Raw genomic sequence first — 12,745 nt, 5'->3', positions numbered from 1 at the left:
TTTTTTTTACGGGAAATTAAAAAAAAAATTGAGTTGGGGTGATAAATAAAAATAAAATCATGAAAAGTGAGCAAACTGATTTTTTTGTTGTTGTTGAAAATTTAAAATTAAGCCAATTTAACCTTATGTATACTTGCATTAACCTTTAAGTGTTTTATATATCTTATTACACTGTTGTAGCAGCTTTTTATGATAATAGTAAACATATTTTTAAATATATTTATATGTAAAAGCGCCTTTCGCATGTATTATACTATATTGCTTCAATAGAGACCATTAACCACGCCAGGTGTGTAGTGTATTATAGTGATCGTTAAACTTCTGTTGAGTGTTAATCATATGTATGTTTATAACAAATATAGCATGCATTTGACTTAAATAAAAAAGAATTGAAAACTTTTTAAATTGTTTAATAGCTTTAAATAACAACCAACTTCATAACTTTCATCCATTGGTGGAATATGCACACTAAAAAATACTATTTAATATACAACAGACTTGCTTTATATCATGATAATTTGTATCAATCATGAGAAAAAATGAGCCACATAACAGATAATAAGACCTTAGGGCGATTGCGACCATTTTGGCTCGAAAAGAGCAGTCTGATCAGGATCCAAACTGTTCAACATAATTGTCATTCAGTCAGTACTTCTAAAGATGTTAAGCGAACACTTTGGATCCTGATCAGACTGCGCTTGAATTGATCTTGATCCAAACTTTGTGTAGTGAAAGTTCTAGTACATAAAATGTGAATATTTCATTTAAGAAACCGTGAGTTATAGACTTATAAAAACATGTGCTGCATTTCATTTTATATTTAGAGAGAGTTATAGTGTTTATATATGTGAAGTGAACACAAGAGGCATGACTACAATATTTGGTGTGTAACATCGTTATGAGGTTCTCTTTGAAGTTTGTTCAAATCATGCAGAAAATTTGCCCTCCCTAGGGGTTACTGTTTTGCTTATAAATATAAATAATATAATCATTCTCTGAAACCGCAAGGCCCTATGGTTTGTTGCGTTGCATGCCAACCATATAGTGGTTCTTTGCTATTTTCCTCAAAGCATGTCTCCGTGGTCAAAACTGTTTGCGCTTCAGGGGTCAACTGATTTATATAGATTAATGTCATTGATAATCCCTAACAACACAGACACCGCAAGGGTCAGCCCAGGGTTCAATATTTGGTGTGTAACATGTTAGTGTTTTCTTCTTCTAGGTGTGATCAAATCATACATTTGGAGTTAAAAATAACCTGTCCTTGTTTCACATGCATAATATTTACTTATATAATAAAGAGTTAAACAATATTATTCTCTCAAAACGCATGGGTTAGGTGATAATTATTTTGTATGTGACATTGTATGGCGGTAATTTTCGTAGGTTTTGTATCATGTCCATTGGCTTCACATTAGCCCCAACAAAATATTGAGGTAAAAGACACAATAAACCTAGAAACCTAGATTTATTTCATTGAACATTTTCTTAAGTGAAAGCCGTATAAAGAATTAAATAGTACATGTAGCAAGGATTTAAATTGTTCTAGTAGAATTACTCTGCTGACTGTATATAACTAACTTACTGGCAAGATTAAGTATATAAAAAACACAACTTTTGAACTATGTAATTGTATATTTTAAAAGAGTATTTTATTTTAAAAAATTCGTAAAAGACTCACAGTATTGTCAAAATAAAATGGTGTAAACTTTTGCACATACTATTTTGTTCCTCTCTTATTCACAGTTTAAGTTCAAATGAAAATTTCTATGGAATGTGTTGTCTGTATTATTTTAAGGAGAAACAGCAATAACATGTTTTAGATATATAATACACAGAGAGAGCTATATAAATATGAAGATAATAATAACCCTTGGAACAAATACATAGAGCCGATTGAGCACATTCATCAACAGAGCCTGAGGTGTGATAAATTTATTTGCATTCCTTGCAGTACAAATCTTGCAGTATGAAAACATTATTTACAGTTGATAGAACATCATATTTCGGCTAAATAATAACTCATTTTTTGAAAAATAATGTCAAGAAAAATAAATAAAACTTTCTTGTGACTTTGACGGACATACAAACATCGGGACCCAAAGTTATTTTCTTTAGAAGCTGTGTTGCATACTTTTTTTCTAAACAAAGAATATATATGTGTGGGTGGGGAATGGGATTATTGCCATTATTCCCAAAATGAGCATTCCCCAAACTTACATGTCCATAAAAGACATCTTTTGATAAAAAACAAAATTTAACGCCAACGAACATAAATTATTTAAAACATTAAACACTTGTCAATATACAAACAAGTCGAACACAGAGCAACTTATTGTAACACAGTTCCCTTAATCCTACGCAAAATACCTGTATAACACATAAGAACCAGCACTTCCTTGAAACATCTCATCTCCGAATACGGTTAACAAACAAATTACGAAACATCTAATCTCTAAACACGGTTTACAAACAAATGACTAGTAGATTTCAGCAAACAAGTAAAAATTCATGTTTTAATGCACAGACAATATCAATCAAGTTCCTAAAAAATCTAAAATAAAGTTAATTTTAAGGGGAAATTTATATTTAAACAAGGTTCACCCATAAATAAGTTTTTAACGATTGAAATATAAAACTTAAAAGCTGATAGCTTGACTAAGTACAGGTTGCTGATATAGTCATTTATTGACGCCAATTAATGCTAGGTAACTATTAAAACACCAAAATTGAAACCATTTTTTTAAGTCAATAAGAGATAATAATAATAATTAACCATTACCTTAGAATATGTGAATAACTGTGTCGCCTTTGTTAGCCTTTCTCATACTTAAATTGTCTGACACAAAACATGTATTCATATTCAAAGACACATAAAGAAATAGTATGTTAATATATAAACATGATATCAATATGAATGTTTTTGTAAGTATACTTAGAAACACAATATAAGCATAGTTACAAAAACAAAACATTCACTGGGTATGAGATGGATTATTCACAAATACACATGTACATTTAATAAAGTTTAAATTCTTAGTTATGTGAATAATAGACCATTCACATGTCATTATTTAAACTAATGCTCTTGTATACTTGTGCTTATAATTGCAAAATAATCCTTGAAACAAGGGCTGTTTGTAATACATGCATGCCCCCCATATGGGCTGTCAGTTGTTGAGGCAGCCATTGTGTGAATACATTTTTTGTCACTGTGACCTTGACCTTTGACCTAGTGACCTGAAAATCAATAGGGGTCATGTGCGAGTCATCATCAATAAGCCTATGAAGTTTCATGATCCTAGGCATAAGTGTTGTTGAGTTATCATCCGGAAACCATTTTACTGGTTCGAGTCACCGTGACCTTGACCTTTGATCTAGTGACCTGAAAATTAATAGGCGTCATCTGCCAGTGATGATCAATGTACCTATGAAGTTTCATGATCCTAGGTTTAAGCGTTCTTGAGTTATCATCCGGAAACCATTTAACTGTGTTGATTCACCATGACCTTGACCTTTGACCTAGTGACCTGAAAATCAATAGGGGTCATCTGCGAGTCATGATCAATGTACCTATGAAGTTTCATGATCCAATGCGTAAGCATTCTTGAGTTATCATTCGGAAACCATTTTTCTGTGTCGAGTCACCGTGACCTTGACCTAGTGACCTGAAAATCAATAGGGGTCATCTGCGAGTCATGATCAATGTACCTATAAAGTTTCATGATCCTAGGCTTAAGCGTTCTTGAGTTATCATCCGTAAACCATTTTACTGGTTAGTCACCATGACTTTGACCTTTGACCTAGTGACCTGAAATCAATAGGGGTCATCTGCGAGTCATGATCAATGTACCTATGAAGTTTCATGATCCTAGGCGTAAGCGTTTTTGAGATATCATCCGGAAACCATTTGGTGGACAGACAGATGGACAGAACGACCGACCAACCAACATGTGCAAAACAATATACCCCCTCTTCTTCGAAGGGGGGGGGGGCATAATAAGTAAGGCTGGAGTTGTGAACTTAATCATTAATTAACTTTATTACAATTACATAAGAGGAAAAACATATTGACTTATGTTCAGACAAAAATGATATTTTATCATAAAACATGGGCAATCAGTATGGGAGACTAAGACAAATAAAATCTCTTTTTTCAAGTTTCATGAGGGTTCATTCGGTTTAAGTCCTTGAGAAGTTTAGAGTAATTAAATGCTAAAGAGTATTCACCATATAAATAAATATTGCAATATATGCGGAATGGAAACATGACCTTACAGGTAAAAAAACACTGATTTATTCCAAACCCAGGGAATGTGTTTACAATAACACTTTTAAAGTTCATAAGACTTATTTTAAATTGAGGATTAATTGTTTTCCAAAGGGTTTCAAACACTGGGTGTATCAATCAAATAATAACAGTTGTCCTTGGGGGAAAATGATTAGCTAAAGCACAAACAGTTTGTTATTATTTAAACATAAGTTTACACAAATAAATATCACATCCACTTTAGAAGGAATTGATATTTAGTTTAATAATAAATGGTAACATTATATCACATTAAATCAAATGAAATTAAATGAATAGTAGGACATAATATAAACAACATGAAACTCAAAACTTTCCAGCTATAAGAAACACCACTATTATCTGTACTGAAATGAAAACATGCATACAATCGTTTTTTGTTCAATTCTTATTGTACATTAAACAGATAGTAATATCAGATTAAATGTTGTTAACAGAGGTAAAAAATGAAATGAAATAAAATATTCTTATGGTATAATTTAACTCTGAAAACACCTTAAATTAAAATTTAAAACAAAACAAAAGCATTTTGAGGTAATTTTAGTTTTTTCCCTGGAAAATTATTACCAAGACGTTATCTACCATAAAAACTTTCATGCCCTTACATTTAAAATGAAACAGAATTGAGATTTATTGGCATCGTTCTGGAAAATTCTCATCTGTTTCCAAAATGCGCCGATAGCTTTAAAGCAGACCATTAAAATCTCATAAGATATTTAACCATTTTGGTTTAAAATAAATAAAACCCTATAAAAATGCCCTAAAAACACAATTGCACATTATGGAAAAATGATGATTATGATAACTGCATAGTTTAAAGACAGCCAACCACTAAACACATACAGACTTCAATGAAAGTAAATTATTTCAAGGCAAATTATTGCTCTGTCAAAAACATTATGATATCCTCAATAACACACTGCACTGCCTTTAATATTCTTAGTTTTACAGGCTTAATGCAAAACAATTTTTGGACAAAGACATTTAGTTGAAAAATCATGTCAACAAATATAAGTACTTTAACAGTCTTACTTGGCTATAACTGTCATACAGAAAGGCAATCATGGACCAGACAGACCAGGTTTTTTAAATACTGATTTTAGACCACACTTTATACAGTTGCTTCAATGTTTTTACCATAATCTATATTCTCAACCTAAAGTTGAACTTTAAAGAGAAAGCAACAGACCTCATATTATTGCACACATTTAGTAAGAAACACTACATGCAGACACAGTCTTAGCTCATTCATACTTAACAATGTATTATGTGCAGTTTTTTACCTGAAATTTTAATTTTAAAAAGTTGGTGCGCATTACACATATTTGCAAATAATAAATTGTCAGCTTTATAACATATAACTTAATAATCTCCAAACCTACAGGAATGTCACGATAATTGATTTGTACAGAATGTTAAGAGTATAAAACAATACATGCATCAAATGTTACAGGGAAAATAAATACCCCAAGTTAAACATAGGAACAAATATCTTCTAAGTAAAACACAGAACTCGTCAGTTTGGCAAAATATATTGTTTCTTAAACAATTAAGGTCACAAATCATTCAAACAAGAAGCTATCACAAGAAGCATTTTATCCCCAACCGATGCATTGTTGTAAACAGGGTACAGTGGGAATTATTGTTGATCGAATTATTTGAGAGTGAAAGAGAACCTCCAATCAAAAGGCTTTAGCCTTATGTAATTTAAAACAAAGGTCAATAAATCCTGACCTTAAAAATAAATGCAATCATTGAACTGTGACAATATGAATTGTTCCACTTGGGACGATTTATTCTGTTAAAGTTAACATTTGAAGCGAAGAACATTAATGACATCATACTGAAGCAACCAGTTTTGTTTGTATCCAGTTTCTGTCACACCTCTTCAAGAACATAAGCAGGTTAGATCACAATCTAAGGACACGCCTTTTCAAGAAAGTAGGCAGGATAGATCACATTCTATGGACAGGCCTCTTCAAGAACGTAGGCAGGATAGATAGCATTCTATGGACACCTTTGCATCTGAATTGCATGAGAATTTATAAACCTAAACAGTTTTGGAATGAAGTTACACCTAATTAAACCTCAACAACTTTAAGTCCTTGAAATCTCTTCATGAGTCCATAAACCTCAAAACTTTGAATTTAAAGACCTTGACAACTCTACAAGAGTCTATGAACCTCAAAACTTTGCACTTAAAGTCCTTCAAACCTCTACAGAGTCTACAAATCTCTATAAATTTGCATTTTCAGACCTTGAAAACTCTACTAGAGTCTGCAAACCTCAACAACTTTGCATTTGAAGTCCTTGAAGACTCTACTGAAGTCCTTGAAAACTCTACTGCACTCCTTGAAAACTCATCTGAAGTCCTTGAAAACTCTACTTCAGGCCTTGAAAACTCTACAGCAGTCCTTGAAAACTGTACTGAAGTCCTTGAAACTTAACTGAAGTCCTTCAAAACTAAACTAAAGTTCTCAAAACTCTACTGCAGTCCTAAAACTCTACTGGAATCCTCAAAAACTCTAGGATAGTCCATAAACCTTGACAACTTTCCATTTGAAGTCCTAGAAAACTCTACGAGAGACCGTACACCTCGACAACCTTGCACTTGAAGTCCTCACTTTGACTTAGCGGCTCATTGTTAAATGTGTCACACTTCTCACTGCGACAGTGGAGTAAGTTCTCGTCAAGGAATATGGCCTCCCCGTGCCTGCAAAAGAAATCATCCAAGTTTTTATCAAATAAATGGGGCAATTGCTAAAAAAAATTGATATACAACCTGTAAAATTAAGATGGTGATAGCATAAATATTACAAGCAACGTATATATCAAAGCTTTTTTATTACTTCAGCAAACAAGAGCTGTCTCTATAGGATGACATATGCCCCCAATAAACGCTTTCATAGAAGTTAATGAAATGCACCAAGTGACCCTGTGACCTAGTTTCTGACCCGGCATGACCCACATTTGAACTTGACCTAGATCTCATTTAGACACAACTTCTGACCAAATTTGGTGAAGATCGGATGAAAACTACTTCGACTAGAGAGCAGACACCACACTAGATCTTTGAAATGCACTAAGTGACCCCTTGACTTAAGTACAGCCAACGCGGAACAAACATAATCCGCGGCTATGCCACGGCCAGAAATTTAGTACGCAGAGGTGTGTTCACACCGCGTATCGCAGCGGCACTCGACATCGATCCGTGCAACGACGCCAAGTCTGTTTTAACATCGCGTTCTTTTGCGGAGTAAATCCGCCGCACATGTACGCGGCAGATTGAGTGAAAAGATATACACCTACATGTACATGTGCATTTGTGAAGCATAGAAACCTAGATTTACGCTACTTTCATATTTATTATTTTCAGGTTATTATAAGCGATATGACACGTAATGCGATTTAACAAATTATCGTTGAATAAATTACGCACAATGTTAATGTTTCGTTCGATTCTGAAATGAGCTTTATTAAATTTGTAATCCGAAACAAGCTTCTGAATTTTAATGCTAATGCGGCATAAACAAATTCTAGCGTCAAATAAACAGTGCTAAAATATCCTTTGTCTCCATGAAGAGCGCGCGAAAATTATGCAGACATTGAGAACGTCGCATGGAAAGTTTGGGTGTATTTTGTGTTGTATAAAAACATGTACATTACGTCAGGCGATTTATGGAAAAAACAAAACACAATTGGACGTTATTTCATCACATCTTTAAATAGTAACAAGTGCCAAAATGTATTTGATACTTAAGAATAATTGCGAATGTGTGTGTGCCTTGAGCATTTATATTGTGAATATTTACCGGAATTTGCTTTAAAACTGGAATATACGGGATTATCGGGTAATGATTAGAGAAATCAACTATATAATATAAACAAAATGAAACTACTTTATATACGCATAGTCAAACAATAGTTATAATACGCTGATAATTAAGTGTTGGTTATTGATGTGGCTTCAAACTGCTAATTGTCTCAGCTAAAATATAATAGCAAAAACAACAAGTAATTATATATAAATCCACCATCTGCTGAAGCTTTGACCACTTGTATGTGCCAAAACATGACATGTGACATTGTTTATGTGTGAAATACATACACTACAGTCGGGAAACAAACTAACTTGGCCAGACACATTAAATATGGTTATATGCTAATACATGTTGTTGTAAAAATTAAACCCAAAACAAAATAATCATATGGCGCAATAAACGCACACACAGTAACTTAAAGTACTTTAGCCGATTCTAACAAGGGCTGTTTGTAAAACATGCATGCCCCCCATATGGGCTCTAAGTTGTAGTGACAGCCATTTTGTTAATATGTTTTTTGTCACTGTGACCTTGACCTTTGACCTAGTGACCTGAAAATCAATAGGGGTCATCTGCGAGTCATGATCAATGTACCTATGAAGTTTCATGATCCTAGCCATAAGCTTTCCTGAGTTATCATCAGGAAACCATTTTACTATTTCGGGTCACTGTGACCTTGACCTTTGAACTAGTGACCTGAAAATCAATAAGGGTCATCTGCCAGTCATGATCAATGTACCTATCAAGTTTCATGATCCTAGGCATAAGCGTTCTTGAGTTATCATCCGGAAACCATTTTACTATTTCTGGTCACCGTGACCTTGACCTTTGACCTAGTGACCTGAAAATCAATAGGGGCCATCTGCTAGTCATGATCAATCTACCTATCAAGTTTCATGATCCTAGGCATAAGGGTTCTTGAATTATCATCCGGAAACCATTTTACTATTTCGGGTCACCGTGACCTTGACCTTTGACCTAGTGACCTGAAAATCAATAGGGGTCATCTGCTAGTCATGATCAATCTACCTATCAAGTTTCATGATCCTAGGCATAAGCGTTCTTGAATTATCATCCGGAAACCATTTTACTATTTCGGGTCACAGTGACCTTGACCTTTGACCTAGTGACCTCAAAATCAATAGGGGTCATCTGTGAGTCATGATCAATGTACCTATGAAGTTTCATGATCCTAGGCCTAAGCGTTCTTGAGTTATCGTCTGACAACCACCTGGTGGACGGACCGACTGACCGACAGACCGACATGAGCAAAGCAATATACCCCCTCTTCTTCGAAGGGGGGCATAAAAATGACAATGATAAATGATTATTGGAATTTTATTAATACATGTCCATAATAATCATATTTTGTTTTTATAAATTCGTTTTTATATTTGCATTTTTTTTTAATAATAATTATTTGCATCTGGATGACATCAATTTCTTTAGAAACGGGAATGCAATCACTAAAAACAAAACAACAGCATGCTTTTTTATCAACTTGTTTATCTATTTTGAATCCGCACACATTAAATTAATTGTGATTTTTTTATATTATTATAATTGTTCTTTTAAATTTCTTTGACTAAATAATCATTTTATAAAGATTTTGATTTGAAAATGCGCATCAACTCGGCGTCATGTCGCCGATCACTGCTTGCCTCAACATGTCTTGGCGGACAGATGCGAAGCTTCGTGGCAAAATGCGACATGCCGCCACATAATGACGCGGCTTCAAAGGCCGACTCGACAAGTTTGGTAAAGATCAGATGAAAAAAAATTGAATTAGAGAGCGGACACGAAAAGTGTGACAGACTGACAGGCAGTGGGAAAACTATACACCCCCTTTTCTTCGAAAGGGGGCATAAAAATTATACAAATTTAATCATATTATTGTGATTATTATGCAGGCTTGAATCTAGCTTAGCTAAACAACCAGCCTTGTACTAACAGAGGTGAGGATTGATCAATGTTTTTCTACTCACTCATTAATAAATAGTTTGAAATATTGGCTAAATTTCTGTAATTTTGATATGTTGGTAGATACAGGATCTAGTTTAAGCTCATTTTTTGTCATTTTGGAATAAGATTTGCAAAAATTCCATTTATAAAATATTACAATGGAAATTATTTACAACAGTCCTAAATCTTTCTAGCTCAGAATCAAAGTGAAATGGCTTTATGCAACCATCAGGTTACAATATACTAAAATATTTTAAAGTGCAATGCTTTATGCAACCATCATACAAAATTGTATGCAGTTTGATGTTCATCAGTATGTTAGGGTTAAAAATGAAGCCTTTAACACTTGAATAATTTAATTCAATCATTAAAAAAAGGTCTTTAGTTCAATTTGATTTTCAAGGGGTCTACAAATGCAACATAGTGGGCATCTGGGCAGCAAATGGTCAAGAATGTGTGAGAAATCTGAGCAGCAAAGGGTCAAGAATGTGTGAGAAATCTGAGCAGCAAAGGGTCAAGAATGTGTGAGAAATCTGAGCAGCAAAGGGTCAAGAATGTGTGAGAAATCTGAGCAGCAAAGGGTCAAGAATGTGTGAGAAATCTGAGCAGCAAAGGGTCAAGAATGTGTGAGAAATCTGAGCAGCAAAGGGTCAAGAATGTGTGAGAAATCTGAGCAGCAAAGGGTCAAGAATGTGTGAGAAATCTGAGCAGCAAAGGGTCAAGAATGTGTGCGAAATCTGAGCAGCAAAGGGTCAAGAATGTGTGAGAAATCTGAGCAGCAAAGGGTCAAGAATGTGTGAGAAATCTGAGAAGCAAAGGGTCAAGAAAGTGTGAGAATTCTGAGCAGCAAAGGGTCAAGAATGTGTGATTCAACTTACAGAAGTGAATGGAAGGTGGATCTAATGTTTAGATACATATGGTCCGTGCTCTGTACAAAAGTGTTTTAATGCATGTGCATAGTGTCGTACCAGATTAGCCAGTGCAGTTCACACTGGCTAATCAGGAACTACACTTTCTGCTTTTATGATTTTTTTTCATTTAAAGAAAGTCTCTTCTTAGCAAAAATCTAGCTTAGGCGAAAAGTATCATCCCTGATTAGCCTGTGCAGACTGCACAGGTTAATATGGGACGACACTTTATGCACATGCATTACCGGGGTAAACCCCCTTTTCACACAGCATGGCCCATATGTAAACAAGAGATGTGTTTGTCAGAAACACAATGCCTACTGCGCCGATTTGAAGCCATATATTTGACCTTGAAGGGTGACCTTGACCTTTCACCACTCAAAATGTGCAGCTCCATGAGATACACATGCATGCCAAATATCAAGTTGCTATACATCTTCAATATTGCAAAAATTATTGCAAAAGTTTAACAAAGGTTTAAGTTTGTGACAGACACATACATGGCAGAAAGACACATACAATGACAGACAGACAGGCCACAAAAAAAATCAATTGATCCGAGGGCATAAACAATCAAACTTTTAATAGGGAATTTATGGTCCCATTTGGGAAAAATATATACATTTTCTCATTGGCAATGGGTCTCATACCGACTCTAAATTTGAAAGAAAACACCTAACACGCATACCCTCCTCCAATAGTCAAGATGGAGTTGTCTCCCGCCTGGAACATGTTTGCGGTGTTTGGTATGTTCTCGTCCTTCAGCCCCACCCACTCGTACTTCTGTTTGATAGGGTACAGTGTGAAAATAAATGTTTCGCCCGTCCCGAAGTAGGACAGCAGCGAACTCTTCTGCCTGCGATCGCTCCAGTCAGCCGAGCAGAACGCACCAAATATCTGCAATATATATCATGGAATAACTGAGAATTATGGTTTAAAGGGTTGCTGAAATATGAAATTCAAGGGAAAAATTCTTCTTGTTGCCTTGCATCTCCTACCAGGTAATTGTTCAGTCCGAAATTAAGAAGACTGAACAAGCCGAATGCTCTTAGCATGTTCATGAAGTGGCTATGGAAAAAAAGCGTAAAAATGTGTGGGACATTAAATTTCAACTGGCTTTAAGGGTTGACCAACCAACAAATGTACCACAACCACATTGGAAAAGGACTAGAGAAAAAACAACACTATTTATGGCCACAAACAAGTCATTTGTTTGTTTAAACCACTACAGTTCATGCAGACAAATATACCAGTAAATGAATTTTATCGTGGTAAGCTGCAGTAATGGGGCAGTCTTTCATTTTCCTGCAAACAAATGACTTCGATGGATATTCAAGACTGCTTATCCAGCAAAACACACAAAATATAAAGCAGTTGAATTTTTTTTTTGAATAAATACATTACTTTCCCTTGAATCTAAAACCAACTAAGGACTCATAATCAATTCATATATCAAAACGCAAGGCCTTTACAAGGACAGATTCATAATTTTCAAGGCAATATTTCACATAAATTGAGAAGTAACAACACTTCACAATCAGTGCATGTGTTGCTCGGTCATAAAATGAAGCATAAAGTAGCATTTCCTTATAAACTAGCTGTAACGCCAATAAGAGGATGAATGTTTATTGGCTATTCAAGCAAAGCATACTAATACCTGCAGAAAAAGTGCCAGCATGAAAAGAAGTATGTCTTAGAATATAATTGTAAAATAGGTCAAGTTGAATAGCCCATAGCATGTCAAT

The 12,745-nt window shown here is 34.6% G+C and overlaps 1 protein-coding gene across 3 annotated transcripts in view; it reads right to left on the bottom strand.

Moving 5' to 3' along the window:
* Nucleotides 1-2,199: 2,199 nt before the first annotated feature.
* The window catches only part of LOC127833644 (GTPase-activating protein skywalker-like), a 73,867-nt gene continuing 63,321 nt past the window's right edge, over nucleotides 2,200-12,745 (bottom strand). For all 3 annotated transcript variants that reach the window (XM_052359032.1, XM_052359035.1, XM_052359033.1), the window contains 2 exons: nucleotides 11,689-11,897; nucleotides 2,200-7,022 (listed from right to left, as the gene is read on the bottom strand). In XM_052359032.1, the coding sequence (XP_052214992.1) occupies nucleotides 6,887-7,022; nucleotides 11,689-11,897 (345 nt within the window). In that variant the 3' untranslated portion in view covers nucleotides 2,200-6,886. The remainder of the gene's footprint in view (nucleotides 7,023-11,688; nucleotides 11,898-12,745) is intronic.

Source organism: Dreissena polymorpha, chromosome 6, assembly GCF_020536995.1.
Source record: "Dreissena polymorpha isolate Duluth1 chromosome 6, UMN_Dpol_1.0, whole genome shotgun sequence".
NCBI classification, from domain to species: Eukaryota; Metazoa; Mollusca; class Bivalvia; order Myida; family Dreissenidae; genus Dreissena; species Dreissena polymorpha.
This window is presented reverse-complemented; position numbering and strand designations above follow the sequence as displayed.